Here is a 19,438-nt window from a genome sequence, read left to right on the forward strand (position 1 = left end):
GGAGAGGGGGCTCCGCCGCGTGCCCCGGGATCCGTCCCGACGCCTCGGCCGCCGGCAGGGGAGGAGGGGGCGCCTGCCTCCCGTGGCCGCTCCACCGAGCTCTGACCTGGCCGGCGACGGTGTGCCTCCGGTGCCGGGAGCGGACTCGATGCCCTGGCAGGGCCGGGATCCGCGGACAGAGGGAGGCGCCTCCCGGCCCCGATCCGCGGAGTATGGTCTCCGGAGAGCAGCGCGCAGCAGGAGGCGGCCGAGACGGCGCGTACGGTGAGTGGGGCGGGAAACTGCCGGCGTCCTCCGGGCTGGGCGGCGGGGGCGGGGAAGGCGAGCGCGGGCCGGTATTCGGGTGGGGGGGGTGTGTGTTTGGGAGGGGGGGCGGGAGAGACACGAGAGTTGAGGAGACCGCTGCGCGAAGTGTGCTCCAGTATTTAGCCCGAGCTCTGCCCCGGGAGCAGCTGCCGGCCTTTCCCTGAGGATGAGGAAGGTGGCCCAAGATCCTCCTGTTCCTTCCTGGAGCTTCCCCAGCAGTAGGTCTGGGTTTCTTCCGGGCTCGGCGGAGCGTTCAACTCTGGCTTCCTGCGCTGGAAAGAGTTCCAAGACGTGCCTTGTGCGTGATGTGGCACCACCAACGTTCCCAGGGAAGAGGGCCTCCACAAAGTTCCTCTCACCATCATGACTTGGAGAACTTCCTTCCTTCGCCTCAGTCGCTGCGAGACTCCCCATGACTCGGGTGTCCCGTTTTTCCTTGCTCCCTGGTGAAGGGTGGCTTCTGAGAGAACTGCGGAAGTGTTGCTTTGGTTACTGCTCCCCTGAAGATGTGGCATCAAGTCCAAGTAGTGATTCCTCACCTGATGTATACTGTGGCTGCAGTTTTGTGGAATTTAGACCCTGCTTGTTGGAGAGAAAAGTGGCCACGTGTGGGCCCCATCAGACTTGGCCAGGCATTTTATCCGTGGCTCTCCAGTGGAGCTGGTGGAATGGATCTCCAGAGATGAGAGTTCACAATAGGCAGATCCGCTTGTGTCTCTAGTTGCCTGGGCTCTGGGATAGGATATGTACAAGGTGAGCAGGATGTCTGGGAGGGTGGGGGCTGGCAGCTCACCAGCTACAGCTCATCACCAGCATTTCTTTGTTTTGGAAACTGAATGAGTCTCTTTTGAAAAACTCCTGCTGCTCCAGCATTGGCTGCCTTAGCAGCACCTTTTCAGCAGGGTAAAGCTGAGAGCTGAATACACCAGAAAGGAGAAGTCCTTTCCCTTCTTTCTATCTCTCTGGAGGGGGGGGGGACTTTCCCTTTTGAGTGCATTAGCTTGGAGGTGACCTCAAGCCTGGCTGGCTTAAGACTGCTGGTCTCTTCCTTATTGCCCTTTCCTTGGTGTGTTTGCCAAATTCCCTGTCAAGAGGTTTGGGGGGATCTTGTGTGCTTCAGCTGTTTCCTTGGCTCTCATGAAGCCTGTCCCAAAAATCCCTCCCTGATCTGTGTCTGCAGCTCACCCCGCATCTTGCCTCTTAAAAATGAGACAGCTGGGTATCCAGAGAAACTGCCATTGGCACCACCTTGGCCATGCACACCAGCGTATGCCTGGTGGGAGTCTGCATGAAGGCAGGGTTGACCGGCTGACTCTGATCCTGGGCCTGAGTGGAAGTTTTCAGCCTGGGAACAGAGGTGGCCTCTTTCTCCAGCTCCGATTCAGGTCTCTGATAATTGCACTGATGTTTACATATTACATCCAGGCAAAGAGCCAGATTCGAGTCCAGTAGCACCTTAAAGACCAACAGGATTTCCCAGGGTATAAGCTTCCAAGAGTCAAAGCTCTCCCTTCATCAGATAGATATTTGATAAAGAGAACTTTGACTCTCAAAAGCATATCCTCTGAAAACCTTGGGGGTCTTTAGGGTGTTACTGGACTCGAATCTTGCTCTTGTATTGCAGGCTACCCACCTGGAAATATCAGGCAAAGAGGCTTTCCCTTAGTAGTTAGGGAAGGCATACCCTTTCCACCCAAGGTTTGGAGCATAGCGGGAAATGTCTGATGCCTCCGGGATTCTTTCTAGAAGCTGGTGACTCTCAGAAGCCCAATATTATGCTTTGATACTTTGTACTGTATTGGATTGGGCTTGCAAATTTCTTCTGTGCCCCAGAGTACAGTGATAGTTATGCATACTGTTGCATGGATGACATAGAATGAAAAGTAAATAGATCTCTGAACTCTGGAATTCAGTAGTATCTTTTGGAGGGAGTGGGGAGGAGAATCTGATTCATATTCTGAAGGTGTTTCTGTCTCTGTATGTGACTAGTGGACCAAGGACAGACATGGTCAACAGAGTCCAAGGAGGACTGTGGTGTCCTTTCAGTGGGAGGCCTCAGTTTTCCCCACATCTGTCCTCAGGGTTCTTGTGACTTTGGATTTCTTTCTGTCTGTTAGGGTAGGGTGGTGGATCTCCCTTACATGTGAAATGCGTCAGGTTGAGAGAAGCAGAACTCTGGTCCCGTACTGCCACCATGTGGGAATTTGAGAAAGCACACCTCTAAAAAGCTCTAAAGAGACCCCAGATGATCCCCTATGTAAGCAGATGCACCTTGTCCAGCCAGAAGATCCAGGTGGACTGAAAGTGAAACAGGATCGGGGGGGGGGGGCAGTGCTGGCAATTTGGTAAGGGAGGCTCTTCAGACATTACAAGGGTTTACTTATGTCTCTTATGTGGATCATCACTGCCAGCCTCACCATCACGCATCAAGCCTTTTCAGAATGTTTTGACTGTGACTAATAATGATCCTGGGGAACGGCTCCATGCGGTTGCAGGTCACAAGATGGGGTGGCAACAGATAAGCTGGTTTTATAATGGGGGGGGGGTTGGTGGACAGGATACAGAAGAAGGCATTAATGTAAATATGGAAGGATGAAAAGAACTGTTGTATGTGTACAGTGGAAAGGGAAACAGCAGGTGAAGAGGCTTGTTCAGAAAGTGTGGATAGAGAAGTGGAGCTGAGGCTGGGAGATGTTATGGATTTTGACTTTAATGGCCACAAAACTATCTGCAAGAACAGAAAGGTTGCTATGATCCTGTAAGGCATGGTAACCATATGAGCAGCTCCCATGTGGAGGTACCAGTTCTCATAAGTGCTTCATCTTGGAAACAACTCACCTTCCAGGGTCTGAAGTATGACCTATCCCAAAATCTCCAGGCTCATCACTCTACAAGCTGGATCCTTTTGAGATGGAGGTGGTCAGGGACTCTCATTGCTCTAATACTGGAAAGGTGCCCAGTTACTCCCTTGACATGGTTACAGTGATTCTCCAATTTTGCACTTCTTTCAGTATTCACAAGATAGCTGCTTATTCTGGATGTTGTTAGCCTTGATCAATGCCAAGAAAACCACTCATTTCAAATTCTCATTGACAGTGGAGAAACATTGCTAGGACAGAGCCAACATCTCCTCTCACAAAGCATCTATTTCTATCACAGGCACATCCCAAGGGTGCTGCTAGATGGACCCCATGTTAGACTCCAAATACCCTGAACATTTTGCATTGTGCAAGAGTGCTGTGGATTGCTTTTATTCAGCTGGAGAGACTTATTTACTCAGAGTAGGTTGCAATGTGAGAGAGGGTACTTAGAGGTGCAAAGCTGGGCATAAATGATGGTTGGTGCCATAGGCTTGAAGAGCAGAGGCCAAGGCAGTCCAGCTAGAGAGGCAAGGGCCAGTTCCTTAAATTGTTCTTTGTGTTGCAGGTAGAATGGAGTGGAGATCAGAGGGGCCAAGGCACAGCTCAGACAGGTCTCCCTCTGCCTACAGGAGTTTGCCTACCCAGCAGGTGCAATACAGGGTGAGTTAGCCTCACCAAGGACTGTTCTCAGCATGGGAGCAAATTTTGAATAGGAAATATTTCTGCAAACAAATTCCCCATGCAAAGTGACTGCTATCTGATCGACATTTATTTGATGCATACTTAGTAAATAAAACTCATCAAGTTTGTCGTGTTAATTTACATTCTAATTGTCCTGAGTAGCCAAACAGAAATATTTGATTTGGGAAAATAATTAATAAAGCAAACCTAATGCAACTTAAATGTGCTATGTGTGTAGTAGTATAAAAGCAATAAAAGCTATTTAAATGTGTGCTATGTGTGTAAAAATACGCTTCCTGAAAGAAGTTAATTACAACTTTAAAGTTGTCCATTTTGACTAGTATATTAATTCACTAAGTTAGCAATTAAACAATGCATTATTGCAAATGTCAGTTTATCCACAGAAAATATAGTGGAGGAACATTTTCTGTTACAGAACATTGTCCATCTCACATCATCACCTACCAGAAATAATGGACAGTTTTATATAGGGAATGATAAAAACATAAGAGCCTCCTGGATCATGCCAGTGGTCCATCTAGTCCAGCATCCTGTCTCATACAGTAGCCAAACAGTTCCTCTGGAGGGCCAACAACAGGGCATAGAGGCTGAGGCCTTCACCTGTTGTTGACTCCTGGCACTGGGATCCAGAGGTTTACTGCCTCTGAAGATGGAGGTTTCCTTTAGTCACTATGGATAGTAGCCACTAATCCCCTTTTAAAGTTGTCTATGTCCATGGCCATCATTACATCCTCCGGCAGTGAATTTAACATTTTACTCACCCCTTGAGTAAAGAAATATTTCCTTTTGTCCATCCTGAATCTACTGCCCATCAACTTCATTTGATGCCCTTGAGTTCTAGTATTTTGGGAGAGGGAGACTCTCTTTACTCCATGCATAATTTTGTCCCCTTTTAGTCATCTCTTTTCTAAACTGCAAGGTTCTACACTCTTCAGCCCCCTGACCATGTTGGTTGCCCTCTTCTGTACTTTTTCCAGCTTTATGATATCCTTTTTGAGATATGGTGACGCACTATTCCAAACAAGGCTACATCATAGATCTCTACAGGGGAATTATAATATTGGCTGTTATATTTTCAATCCGTGTCCTAATAATTCCCAGTATAGTGTTTGCCTTTTTAACAGGGGCAGCAAACTGAGATGGCATTTTCATTGAGCTGTCCTCTATGTCCTCAAGGTCTCTCCCTCTCAGTCTCAGTGAGTTCAGACCCCATTTGCCTATACTTGAAGTTGGGATTATTATTTTTTTTGTTCCAGTGTGCGTTACCTGACACATACCAACAATGAACTTCATTTTGCCAAGGTCCTCTTGGAGCTCTTCACTGTCAGCCTTGGTTTTCATCATCCTGAATAATTTTGTGTCATCTGCAAATTTGGCTACCACACTTCTCCCCCCTGGTTCCAGATCATTCATGATCCCATAGCTGTCTAGCGCATGAAAGATGGGAGGGTTTATTCCTTTGCCTTCCCCTTGACCACTTTCTTTCTATTTAGTAAGCCTCTCCCCAAGATGGGAGCCGTGACTCACAGAGCCATGACAAGTGTCTTACTATTACTTCTGTATAAGCCAAAACTCACATATGATACGTAAGTTGTCTTGCATTTCTCTATTTTTCTGCATGTGTCTATGGCTGCAGTTTCTCATTGAAATGGAACCCTACACATTCTCATCACTATGAGGCAGATGTCCATTTTCCTATGCAAAAGTGATGTCAGCATAGGCAGCTCATCATGTACAAAGTGCCTTTGAGGCTTCCACATGGAGTATTCCCACCTCTCCCTGCTCTCACCTACAGGAGGACCCTTTCAACTTTCTGTGCTAGACTAGCCATGTGCCTGTTTACTGGAATCTGCCCTCATTTCTTTCCTAGGAACAGGGTTTGTGGAGGGCAATCACCCTGCTGTCCCTATTTGCTGGGGCAATTACTGCAACTCCACAGACTTGGCATCACAACCAGATGTTGGGAGCAGCCTCCTATGAAAATGTGGACACAGCCAGCTCAACCTCACTGGAGGAGAACAGCAAGGAAGCGCCATCTCTGGCTGCATGGGGCCATTGGCATGGTAAGAACCCCCAAGGAAGTAGGCTGGGAACTTTGGTGGCACATGGGTTCTAAGCTTTCTCCACAGTCCAAGGATCCTTTCCCTTCTCATTCATTTACAGTGCCATCCAAAGCAGAGTTACACCCTTTGAAGACTTCAGTTGATTTATTAGGGGGTAACTCTTGCTTAGGATGGCACAATAAACTGTTTCCAGATTCCACGTACTCTGGTGTGGTGCTTTGCTTTTCCTTGAATTTGCCCCACCCGGGGGAAGGTACGCAATCCTTTTGGGAAGCAAGGGGGCTGATGAGACGGCTGTATGCCCCGTGCAAGCCTTATGCCTCTTCCTTGTTTTATAGGGACAGACACCTGTCCTGCTTCTTGAGAGTCAGAGAAAGGGAAACTTCTTTGTGATTTACCTCCCTTTTCTTTCCACCAGGGGACAACATGACATTGCAAGGGCTGAATTCCTCAGAACTGCTCAGGGCCGAGCGTTCCCCATCAGGTTCCAGTAAACCCAAGAAAGGCTCCAGCAAAGAAAGGCGTAAGAACCGCCACTGCCGCCTGCACAGCCTCACAGTGAAGGTGCAGGATCTGGGGCTTGGCTTTCAGTCGGAGGAGATTGTACGGTTCAGCTACTGCGCTGGGTCATGTGAGTCGGCCCGCACAAACTACGACCTGACCTTGCAAAACCTGGTACAGATAGACCTCCTCATGCGTAACAAGCATCTCTCCTCCAATCCCTGCTGCCGCCCTGTCCGATATGAAGTTGTGTCCTTCATGGATGTGCAGAATGCCTGGCATACTGTGGACAACCTTTCAGCAGCAGAATGCAAGTGTGTGGGCTGAAGGGACTGCCTGCCTGCTTGGAGCTCACAGAGTCATCTACTTGACAGGTGTTAGTCCCCAGATTGCAGCAGTGCCAAGAGCCTGCCCTGTCTATGGGGCATGGGATGAGGAGAAGTGTGGTGCATACTGGGGCTTCCGATGACAGGCAGAAACTACAAGAGAAGAATAAACCGGAGGGCTCAGATGTGGCTGGGGCTGCACCTGCATCCTTGTGGGGCATCTTTACAAGGCACCAGCAACAAGATGGTAGCCTTGCAAGACTTGGGCCAGCTCAGCCCCACAATGGCTGGGGTCCTACTCTGGGTGGATCTGTCTGCTTCAGGGCTCGGTCTGTCAACAGCATTTTGAATCTACTCAGACAGACAGCAAAGATGCAGTGTTGGAATTTCCCAAACCTCGTTGGAGGGATGAGGGATCAAGAGAGAGCCTGTGAGGCTTGTGGTGCTAATGAGCTCCTTCTCAGGTGTCCTTCCATATCCTTCCCCAGGTGAGGAGGCTCCTTATTAAGGTCCCCTAGCCCCATCAGCTGCGAGGTCCATATTCCCATCATCACCAGCGCTCCCTTTATTTCAGCTCACAATGTGTCTTTGCCCCAATGATTTGGTCCAGCACCGCCAGGTAACATTGGACCTAGAGGACAGGTTTTCAACCCTGTGTAGAAGCTTCAGAGTCGATTGTGACTATCTGTGCCCTGCAAGTCACCACCCTCTGCCGTTCCTGAGATAGGATAACCAGCACACTTAACAAGGGCAGATTTGGGTAATTTCCTGATTTGCTTTTGGAACAGTCTCTGTTCTTGGAGTCTCTGGTCTGATTGAGGAGCTTGGCCTGGTGAGAAGAATACACCCTTGACAGGCAGAGGCTAGGGGTCTAAATCATGTGGTGGGGCCACGAAGCACAACTGGTGAAGCCTGTGCTTTCCAAGCAGTTACAACATCTGCAGCTAGCTTAAAGGGCTTGTCCTGTCAAGCCTTTAATAGTGATAACATCCTGATTTACAGCATGCCCTCACGCACACACCACTGCCAGCAGCTTGGAGTTTGGTCACTGGACCAGGCATACACTGGGCCCAACAAGAGACCATGCCATACCCTGGGTCAGCTTTCACCTGGTGCCAGTAGGGTGGGGGCTTCTGTGGATCAACCCCTCCCTGCCCCAGAAGTAGATGCTTTCTGAACAAGGTTATTTATTCTCTAACTTATTTATTTATTTGTTTGCACCCCTCTCCACCCCTAGTGGCACCTATTTATGATGCTGAGAACAAGGTCTGGCGTACCATTTCAAGCCAGTGCTGAAGTTATGGCCTGGGCCTGTGACCAGCAATTCCAGTTCCATTTTCCCCACTTGGCCTGAGTAGAGGCATTTCCTCTTCCTCTTTTCCTGGTTTTATATTCTCCACCCTTGATTTGCATTTGGATAAACTCTATTTTTGTACAGTAGCAACTTCCTGTAGCAATAAAGCCTGTTAAGACTGAAATTGGCTTTGTTCTTCTCTGTGGGAGAGAAAGCAAACGGCAGTAGTGAAGCATACCAGCTCCATTCATAAGTACCCCAAATCACAGCAACCACCTTAAAAAGAGATTCTCGAAGCCTTCCCCTCTCTGAAATGCTGAGAGACTATGTCATCTTACTTCTACCAAGATCTTGGCATTATTGAACCAGGTTTCTAGCAATGGGACTGTTGTACTTTTCCAGTTTGGGGCCCAGGTTAATCTGACAGCTATTGACGTGTTACTCAAAAGAGAGAGCGTTTTGATGGAAAGACCTCTGGTAGCTATGAAAGGGAAAAGATGAAAAGTAAAACACAGTTAAGTCTATTGACCACCATGGAGGATAAGTTCCGTTTTTTTCCCACCTCCCTGCCACAGCTAGAAAACCATGCATTGTGTGAGCCTCATCTTTGACACCAGCCAGAAGAAAAAGGATCTTTTTTGACATGGCAAGTAATAATGCCTGTAAAAAACCATTTTGTGACAGTTCTCTCCTCTACTCACATTCACAGTATAGAGGTGCCTGTTTTTATGATACGGGTAGATTCAAAATGGTTTTCCTTCTTGTCAGTGGGGCAGAAGCAGCTGAGTTAAGGCTTGTGTGGAGAAAAGGGTGAAAATGAGCATTCCCATCTCTCATAAGAGGAGTCTTGCTGAATCAGTCCAATGGTCCATCTAGTCTGCTATCTTCTTTTCCACAGTTCTCAACCAGATGCTGTTGCTCCAAGCAGCTAGCATTCAGAGATATACTGCTTCTGAACATGGAGGTTACATTTAGTCATAGTGGCCATTGACAGACCCTGCCATCCATTAATTTGGCCAGTTCCCTTTTAAAGACATATAAGCAAGAAGCCCAAATAAAGTGATGCTCAAAATCTTACCAAAAAGGCCGTTATCATGTATGGGCAGAGAAATGCCAGATGTTCAAGCTGGATTCAGAAAAGGAAGAGGCACTAGAGATCATATTGCAGATTTACATCAATTACTGGAGCAAATGAGAGAATTTCAGAAGAAAATCAGTTTGTGTTTCACGGATTACAACAAAGCTTTTGACTGTGTGGATCATGAAAAGCTATGGTTGGTTTTAAAATAAATGGGTGTCCCACAACATCTGATTTTTTCGATGTGCAACCTATATTCTGAACAAGAGGATACTGTTAGGACAGAACATGCAGTAACCCACAAGGACTTGCAGGAGGCATCTCATCCCCCACTATTTCCTCTCTCCCTTCCCTGAAAGCTTCCATAGCCTCTCCCATTTTCCTGCTTCCTTCTTTCCTTCCCACTCAACAGCCAACCTTCTTTTATCTGTCCCTCTGTCTTCAGCTTTCCCTCCCCCACCCAGCAGCCTCTACCTAGGAAAACTGGCTCAGTTGTGTGGTGCCAGCCATTGGGCGAGGCCCACTTGCATGGTAGGGCATCTTAAAGGACTTGTGAGAGGGCACATCACTTTCCCCTGTGTCTCCCTCCCCACACTATTTCTCCTTTCCCCCCTCCTGACAACTCCTATATCCTCTCTCCTTTCCCTGCCTTATTCTCTACTTCTCAGCCATTCACCAACGTACCATTTATCTGTTCCCATCTTCAGCTATATTTATTATTCATTTTCTTCATTTGTACCCTGCCTTTCTCCATAGTGGGGAGCAAAATAGCTTACATCATTTTCCTTTCCTCCTTTTTATCCTCACAACAACCCTGTGAAGTAGGTTAGGCTGAAAGCATTCAACTGGCCCAAAACCACACAGTGAATTTTCATAGCAAGATGGGGATTTGGACTTGGGTCTTCCAGAAACTACTCTGAAGTTCTAACTGCTATACCACACTGGCTTTCATAGGATGGCTGCTGTTAACCAGTAGAAAGCAGATAGGCTTAGTTGAGTCATGAAAGTTGGGATGGTTTCAAGTCACCCAGAGATTGCTTCCAGGCCAAGGGTTGCCAACTTCCAGGTAGGACTTGAGGATCCTCTAGTATTACAACTGATCTCCAGATGACAGAGATCAGTTCCCCTAGAGGAAAAATGGCTACTTTGGAGGGTGGACTCTATGGCACTGTGCCTGGCTGGGAGCTCTTCCTATACCCTACCCTCCCCAGACTCCACCCAAAAATCTCCAGGGATTTCCCAACCTGGAGCTAGCAACTCTAGCTAAGCTTGGCCCCAATGAGTCTTCCTTCAAAGGCCAAAACAGCCCTGGAAAGCCCCCACACACACCTTTTGCTCACATACACGAAGCCAGGAAAGCTGTGGTTGCCTATCAGTGGCCTCTGAGGGAATCTGTTTCTACAAGCTACAAGTGCTCCTATTATCTATTTAGGGTTCTTTAACCCCCCCCCTTTAAAAAAAAGATTTCATATTTTTCTGCAAACTTGGGTCATTTTTCAGGTTAGTAGGAAAATCTGTCTTACCCATTTACAGCTCCAATCACCAGATTTAATTATCCTCAGATATGGCTGACTTGGCTACAAGCAGGAGCCCACAAGAATTTGTGGGAGACATCTCATTTCCTCCCCCCCACCACTATTTTCTCTTTCCTTCCCTTTCCTGAAAGCCCCCCCCCTAGGTTTTCCCCTTTTCCTCCTCCCTCTCCTTCTAGGGTTGACAACCTCAAGGTGGGACCTGGAGATCTGCAATCACAATAGTGCTCCCAGCTACAAAGATCAGTTTCCCCTTAGGATTGCCAGCTTCAGGTTGGAAAATTTGTGGAGATTTGAGGGTGGAACCCTTGGAGGATGAGATTGGGGGAGGCAAGCAACCTCAGCAGGGTATAATGTCATGGAGTCCACCCTCCAAAGCAGCCATTTTCACCAGGAGAACTGATCTGTGTCATCTGGAGAGCGGTTGTAATTCTGGGTGATCTCCAGCCCCCACCTGGAGGTTAGCAACACTAGTTCCCTTGGAGGAAATGGCTGCTTTGGAGAGTGGGTTTTATGGCATTGTACCTCTCTGAAGAACCTTCTCTCTTCAACCCCCAACCCTGAGAAACCATAGGAATTTCCTAAAAAGTGGGCAACCCTATCTCCTTCCCACAGGGTTGCCAGATCTGGGTTGGAAAATACCTGGAGACTTTGGGGGTGGATCCAGGAGAGGGTGGGGTTTGGGGAGGGGCCTCAGAATGGTACAATGCCATAGAGTCCAACCTTCAAAGCAGCCATTTTCTCCAGGAGAGCTGATCTCTGTCAGCTGGAGATCAGTTGTAAAAGCAGGAGATCCCCAGGCCCCACCTGGAAGCTGGCAACCCTATCTTCCTACCCAACCAGTCTTACACTTTCCCTTTGCCCTGCAGCAGACTGTACCTAGAAAGACTACGGCCCAGTTGTGTAGTGTTGGCTACTGGGTGAGGGCCACTTACGTGGTAGGGAACTCTCAAGGACTTGTGGAGAGATCTGTCACCCATTCACAGCTCTAGTCACCAGATTTAAGTATCCTAAATTTTGGCTGACTTCACTATTAGTATATAAATCCCCAGGTCCCTAACGTGGGATCTGTGGGCACCATGACATCTGCCAAATGTTTTTAGTAACTGGCTGGGGCCAGGTAGGGCTTTTGCCCAGCAAGGTTTCTGATTGACTATTGGAGATTTGATTGGCTGTGCAGATTTTTTTTAAATGTTGCTTTGGCTGCCACCACAGCACAAACAGGGGCCAAATCTGACATAAATGTCACTGTCGGCCCAGGCCATGTGTGCCATAAAATGTAATGCCACATACCAAAGATATCAGCTGTATAAAGGACACAAGCAAACCCCATTAACAATATTAATTTTTACTCAAAATACAAACATGCTTAAAACATTAACATTCTACAGTATTTCCTTTATGTAGTAGTCTTTGATAACTGACACCTCTTGCTCTACATTATTGCATCAAAATCTGGAGTCAACGTCTGTGCTGTAGCAATCTTGAGTACGCTGTTTAGGTATGTATCTGTAAGCTGAGAACATACTTTTGATTTATTTACATTTATTACAGAAAGAGCTGTTCACAGACGTACATTGTCCCAAACACAGGCAGAATTTTAGAAACAAAAGTCTTAAGTTGGGGGGTAATTTGGACCTAAAAACTGGTAAAATTTGCTAATGCCAACTTCAGAAAGCTTACCCTTCAGTACAGCATCACACTGATTTGTGACATTCTTTCATTGGTGGTGGGGACCAGTGTGAATACCCCATTTGGTTGACTGTCTTGACTCACTATTTGTAATCCACCTTGAGTACACTTCCCACCTTAGAGAAACTTTTTCTGCCCACACAATCCCTCCCTGGCACAACTAATCCCAGGGGTCCTCTTCCTTCTCTTCCCCACTACACTAGATCAGCAACTTTTTTCTCTGCAACCCTGGAAGCATTTTGTGTGTGAAGCAGTTTCTTCCCCACTTAGAGAGGTCTACCCCCAAAACATACTCATATATTATAAACTGTCCAAGGGAAGCCACTGCTCTCAACACTTGCCCAATTCACCACAAAAATAATAAGCCCTCCAAAAATTCACCAGCCACCTGTCAAGGACCAAAACTCTTAAATCACCCCTTTTCTCCCTCCACCTCTGTGTGATTCATCCAGACCCATCCACCCTCCCCCAAATCTTCAGTCTACTCCCACTGACTACTCCTTCCCTTGCGCTTCAGTCCCACTTAGAGACCTGACCTTCCACAAAGACACACATATACCCCATGGTACTTAGATTTGAGCATGGGGACTAGCAACTGGGAGACCCAGGTTCATAAGCCCCATTCTGCCATGGAAACTGGGCCACTCTCTCAGCCTAACATGCCCCCTGGCACAGTTGTTGTGAGAACAAAAACACAGGTGGGGAGAACAATACCTGTACATTACTTTGGGTCCCCATAAAATAAAAATGCTGCAACAAAATCTCATGAAGTTTTTAAGGGGGCTGAAGACTCCTGTTTTATCTTAGCCTCCAACCCTGCTCTTGCATTCCACCCCTCCCCCCAAACATAAACACTCAGCACCTTCCCTCACCCCAACACCTATATTTCTCCTCCCTTCCCTTAGCTTTCCAAGAGTAGTTCCCACCACACACCCCATTGGACATACTTCAACCCTTCCCTTCTGTGCCCCTCCCTCCAGTCCCTTATATCCCTTCTTGCAGATATATTCTGGCATTCCAATTCCTACACTTCCCCTACCTCAAGTTTCCATCTAACAGCTTACTCACTCCACCATCTTCACACACAATGACTTCCTCCCTCCTTTCATCTTCCTTCCCTCCTCCCAAAGGGCTGCTTCTTTGGCATCATGGTGGAGAAAGAGCAAGAGAGGCGGGCAGAGGAGGAGAAAAAGAAGGTGGCAGCAACAGCGGTGAAGGAGGCAGCTTCTGCTGCTGAAGCAAAGGGGGAGGCTCAGTGTGCATGCACACTGATGGGGAGGCCGTGACCCCCTCCTCTGACAGGAGAAGCAGTCGTGCATGCGCAGCCTGGCCCAACCAAGAGAGTGAGGAGGGGAGGATGGACTTTCCTGCCAGCTGACCTGACATGGGTCTTTTCTCTGGTTTTGCTGCCACTGCCACCACCACCCTCATCTTCCTTGCTTGAGGGCCTGATAACAGACCAGTTCTAGCCCCCAGGCTGTATGTTTAACACCCCTGACCTACACTGTGTTACTGAAGTTAAGCTGTGGCAATCATTTTGTGGCTGGCTCTACCTCCTGTGGCACTCTGTCCCGATTCAGGTAGGCTTAGGGTTGCCAGCTCCAGGTTGGGAAATACCTGGAGATTTTGGGGGTAGAGACTGAGAAGGGCAGGGTTTAGGGAGGGGAGGGACTTCAATGGAGTATAATGCCATAGACTCCACCTTCCAAAGTGGCAATCTTCTGTCACCTGAAGATCAGTTGGAATCCCTGGAGGTCAGAGGTCATTTCGGGGGGGACGCGGGGGACGCAGTCCCCCCGGGTGAGGTGCAGGGGGCGGGGCACATGACGAAGCCCCACCCCCTGCTTCCGGCTACCCCGCTTCCAGCCCTCATTCAGCCAGGAGGAGGCAGGAGAAGAGGGAGGGTAAGTTGCTTCCTCCCCACCTCTCCCCACCCCTGCCTGCCTGGGGCCAGGGAGGGCCTTTGCGGGGCTTCCTCGCACTCCCGCTGGCCTTGCAGGTCCACCGCCGGGCCCCTGATGTCAGGGTGTGTGGCATATGCTAATGAGTTATGCTAATGAGTTCCCCTAGCTCTTTTTCTACGAAATGACCCCTGCTGGAGGTAGGCAACCTTGGGCAGGCACTTGGGGCAAGAGGCAATAAACACAGTCTGGGGTCAAAGCACAGCTAGTCAGGAGTCCAAGCATCAAATCAGAAGGGCAAATCCAAAGTGCACAAGCCAGGTCACAGTCCAGAAGGTCGAGCACACGGAAACTTGTAGCACAGCAGCTTTTATCAGGAGCCATTCAGGGCCTGGTGCAACTCAGCAACCTGCTGAGTCATTGAGGGACAGGTGCCAGTCATCAATGGCTGAGCAGCCTACAGGGTGGTCAGCCCTGCTCCTGCAATGACTCCAGCTCACAGGCAGAGGTTGACCAGTGCTGGGCTGCCAACCATGCACCACAACACCAGTCCTGAGCCTCCCTCTGGGCTTACTTTCTCCGGTGTTCCAAGGGCTCTGGTGACACCAGGGGTGAAGCTGGTGGCTGCAGGGCTTCTGCCTCAGCTTTGGATCTTAGGCAGCAGGACTGAGGGCATGGCACTCTGACTTCAGCCCGAGATTCCCAGTCTGCACTTGACAGAATCTCCACCTTGTCTGGTGGGTCTTCCTGCAGCATCTGAGGGCTGGGGCCAGCTTCTTCCTCCATCTCTTCCTCATCCAAGGAGGTGTGGGCAGGCAGACCCATGACACAGCTATTTTCTGGCAGGCATTTTGTAGCTCCGCCCACCATGCCTGCAAGCTCAAAAAGGTTGAGGACCCCTTGATATAGATGATATACATATAAATAATATGAAGAAACAGAATGGTTTCCAGGTGGCAAAGGTGTCAGAGAGGGATATAATCCATCTCCCTATCTATTCAGTCTATATGCAGAACATATCATAAGGAAAGCTAAAACAGATTTAACTGAAGGTGAAAATTGGTGGAAGAAACATTAACAACTTGAGATATGCAGATGATACCACATTACTGGAAGAAAATAGTGAAAATCTGAAACGACTCCTGTTGAAGGTTAAAGCAGGAAGTGCCAGAGTTGGATTACAGCTGAACATCAAGAAGTAATGACTGCTGAGGAATTACACAACTTTAGGACTTGGCTTAAAGTTTTAGCGCCGAAGAATAGATTCTTTTGAACAATGGTGCTGGAGAAGACTCTTGAGAGTCCCTTGGACTGCAAGAAGATCAAATCAGTCAATCCTAAAAGAAATCAACCCTGACTGTTCCCTGGAAGGCCAGATAATGAAACTGAATCTCAAATACTTTGGCCACCAAATGAGAAGGGAGCACTCACTGGAGAAGACCCTGATGCTGGGAAAGATTGAAGGTCAAAGAAGACGGGGACGGCAAAGGATGAGATGGTTAGACAGTGTCATAGATGCAACGAACATGAAATTGAGCAAACTTCAGAGGACGGTGGAAGACAGGAAGGCCTGGCGTGATCTGGTCCATGGGGTCGTGAAGAGTCGGACTCGACTGTGTGACTGAACAACAACAAAAGGGCTTGGCCTGACCTGGCTCGCCCAGGCTAGCCCAATCTCGTCAGATCTCAGACGCTAAACAGGGTCAGCCCTGGGCCTGGCTAGTATTTGGATGGGAGGCCTCCAGGAAATACCAGGGTTGTGATGTGGTCAGGCAGTGGCAAACCACCTCTGAACGTCTCTTGGCTTGAAAACCCTACGGGGTCGCCATAAGTCAGCTGTGACTTGGCAGTAAAACAACAACAACGAGGCTGACAATGAAGAAGAAATCGTTGTATTCCTTGGTTCAATCATCAACCAAAAGGGAGACTGCAACCAAGAAATCAGAAGGAGATTAAGACTGGGAAGGGCAGCTACAGAGGAGCTAGAAAACCCCCCCCCCCCAAGGGTAAGTATGTGTCACTGGAGACCAAGATCAAAATAATTCATGCATACTATAGTATTCCCTATTATTATGTCTGGGTGTGAAAGTAGGACAGTGAAGGAAGATGACAGGAAGAAAGCGGATTCATTTGAATTGTGGTGATGGGGAAGTTTTATGGATACCATGGACCACCAAAAGGACAAATAAGTGCGTTCCAGATCAACTCAAACCAACTCTCCTTAGAAGCTAAAATGACTATATTGGAAGACTGATAGAACTCCCTCGAGAGGAGATAGCTCAGAAATTGCACTTGACAGAATCTCCACCTTGTCTGGTGGGTCTTCCTGCAGCATCTGAACATTGTATTGCAAGGAAAGGATGAAGTACTATATCTAAACCGATGGTCAAGGGTGTATAAATGGTTGGATAACAGATCAGAAAAGTAGACTCGAAATTGTTAAGACATTTTATTTAGCATATGTTGTTTACATTGTAAAAACCATAAATAAAAACTGTTAAAAAAGAAGAAGCTAAAATGACCAAACTGAGGCTATTGTAGTTTGGTCACATCATGAGTAGACAAGATTCATTGGGTAAAGACAATAATGCTAGGAGGAGTTGAAGGCAGCAGGAAAAGAGGAAGGCACAACATGAGATGGACTGACTCTATAAAGGAAGGCACAGCCTTCAGTTTGCAAGATTTGAGCAAGGCTGTTAATGATAGGAAGTTTTGGAGGTCATTCATTCATATGGTTACCATGAGTTGGAAGTGACTGGATGGCACGTAACACACATACACACACACAAGAAAGGAGCCATTATTTCATTTTGTGGCAGTAAGCTTTACAAGATACTTATACAAGTTTCCTGAATCTACTGTTTATCAGCTTGCATATCCTGAGTTGCATATCCTGAGTTCTGATATGTTGGAAGAGGGAGCAAATACTCTATTTTTGCTGCAATGTGCATGATTTTGTAGATCTCTATCATGACCCCCAAGTCACCTTTTTCTACACCTAAAGTCCTAGATTCTTTAGCTTTTCCTTAGATGGTCTTGATAATTTTTGGTGTGCTTCCCTGCTTATTTTCCAGCTTCCAAATACCCTTTTTGGGGATGGGGCAACCAGAATTGTAAACAGCAACCCAAATGAGGCTGCACATGGGCATTATGAGATGGGCCATTTTATTTTCAGTCTTTTTCCTGATAATCTCTACATAACACTTTTTTTTAACCACGTATGTATCATTTTACACTGGATTACATTGAACTTTTTGCCACAGCATTGCCCACTCGCAGCTTTGGAGAGATCCTGGATCTTGTCACAACCCACTGTGGTTTTCATTCTCCAGCATGCTTTGGTGCAAGCTTGACTACTTTACCACTATTTGTGATTCCAAATCATTTATAAGCAAATTAAATGCCACCAATCTTAAAATAGATGTTATGGGGGGGCTGCAGTTACTTCCCTCCAAGGGAACTCCCCATTTACTCCTACCCTCCTCATCCTGTTGTTTAACCAACAGGGTGTCTGTTGTGGGGAGAGGAAGGGAAGGAGATTGTAAGCCACTCTGAGACTCCAAGTGAAGGGCGGGGTATCTCCTCCTCCTCCTCTGCAAGGTCTTGTCTTCTAATCTTATAACTGTGGAGGTTGTTCCAGAGTCTTTGCTGATGGACCTGAGAATATATGTGGACATGTATATGTGAGACAGCAATGTATGTCCTCAATCAATTGAAGACGGACATATGATTTTTTTTTTCCTAGAACACTGAACATTTAATGGATACACACAGACACACCTCTGTGCTTTTGGAGTCAGGAATTTCCCCATTCGAGGGCTTTCACGAACTCCAGTGAACGAGAGCATCTTTGCAGCTTCGATGTGCATCTTTTGCCTCTTTAAAACGTCGATTGCCTATGATTTTTTAACCACTTGGGGAAGATGGCTGACCTGGAAAGCTGAGCAGCTGTTGGACAGGATGGCGGCTGATTAAGGTTGCCAACTTCAAGGTGGAGGCGTGGAGTTCTCTTGGAACCACAATTCATCTCCAGACTACAGAGAGATCAGTCCCCTCGGAAGAAACGGGACCTTTGGAAGGTGGATTCTGGCATCACAACCCCGCTGAGCCCCCTCTCGTCCCCGAACTCTCTCCTCCTCACACACTGCCCTGAAATCTGCGGGAATTTCCCAAGCAGGAGCTGGCAGCTCTAGGTACTGACTGTGCTCTGAAGGATGTCTTGCCTGAAAAGTGGCAGGCTCAAAAGAGTAAGAAGTTGTACACTAGTTACACCGGCACTCTACCATCTATAAAGCACTTTTACTACTGCAGGGTGACCGCATTCAACCGCCGAGGCTACATTTTGCTAAATCTACTATCTATCTTCCCGATTTCACGAGACCTCGAGTTTCCCCACCAGGGGGTGCAACAGAGATAGGCCACCGCGGGAACTACAGCTCCCATAAACGTTGCTTTCTTATCCGCGGGGTGGGGTCGGGACTACAACTCCCATGAACCCATACCATAGGGTCAGTCCTTTGAGCCAAGGAGGCGTCCGAAGCGCCTGAATGGATGAGAGGCGAATGGGCCGGTAGGCGGGCGTTCACCGAGGACAGCAGCCTGATGCTATATAAGGACCCTCTCCCTCCCTCCCTCCTCCCTGCCACTCTCGGTGGTTGCCTCAGTGGGTACCCGGCCCAACTGTCAGTCAATTAGCCCGGCTGCGAGACCGGGGAGGTGACGGGGCTGCGTGCCGTGTCCGCCGCAGGCACGTAGCGCGATGTGCCTGAGCAGAGCGGACTGCCTAGCGGAGCGGTGAGGGGAGTAGGAGACAGACAGACCCACCCACCGCTCCGGCGAGCGAATGAATAGCGCCCCCCCCCCTTTTCTCCGCCATTAAGAGCAGGAAAGAAGCTCCCCCGGCCGAAAATTAGCGGCAGTTAATCGCAGGCCCTATTCGCAACCCTGTGAGGTGCGCTCAGGCGGACTGCCCCGTTTGCTGCGGCGGGGTGGGGGCGGAGACAGGCGGCTTCAAGCTCATCCTGACGGGCTCTTCTTCCCCGGCTGAGGAGCGGCAGAGGCAGCTCCCCGCCCTTCGTCCCGCTGGAGACAGAGAGACTGGCCCCTCCCCTCTGGTGCGGAGGAGCTGATAGACGCCCCCCCCTTTAATCCCGTTAGGGAAGGACCCCCCCCCCCCAGTTGC

General features: G+C 48.4%; 1 protein-coding gene across 1 annotated transcript; it reads left to right on the plus strand.

Moving 5' to 3' along the window:
• The first annotated feature begins 6,358 nt into the window (after window positions 1-6,358).
• On the plus strand, window positions 6,359-6,768 carry ARTN (artemin). Its single transcript, XM_015422945.1, has one exon. It carries the CDS (start codon window positions 6,359-6,361, stop codon window positions 6,758-6,760), a length of 402 nt encoding a protein of 133 aa, XP_015278431.1. The 3' UTR covers window positions 6,761-6,768.
• Window positions 6,769-19,438: the final 12,670 nt, after the last annotated feature.

Source organism: Gekko japonicus, unplaced genomic scaffold (genome assembly GCF_001447785.1).
Source record: "Gekko japonicus isolate JY-2015 unplaced genomic scaffold, Gekko_japonicus_V1.1 scaffold117, whole genome shotgun sequence".
Classification (NCBI taxonomy): Eukaryota; Metazoa; Chordata; class Lepidosauria; order Squamata; family Gekkonidae; genus Gekko; species Gekko japonicus.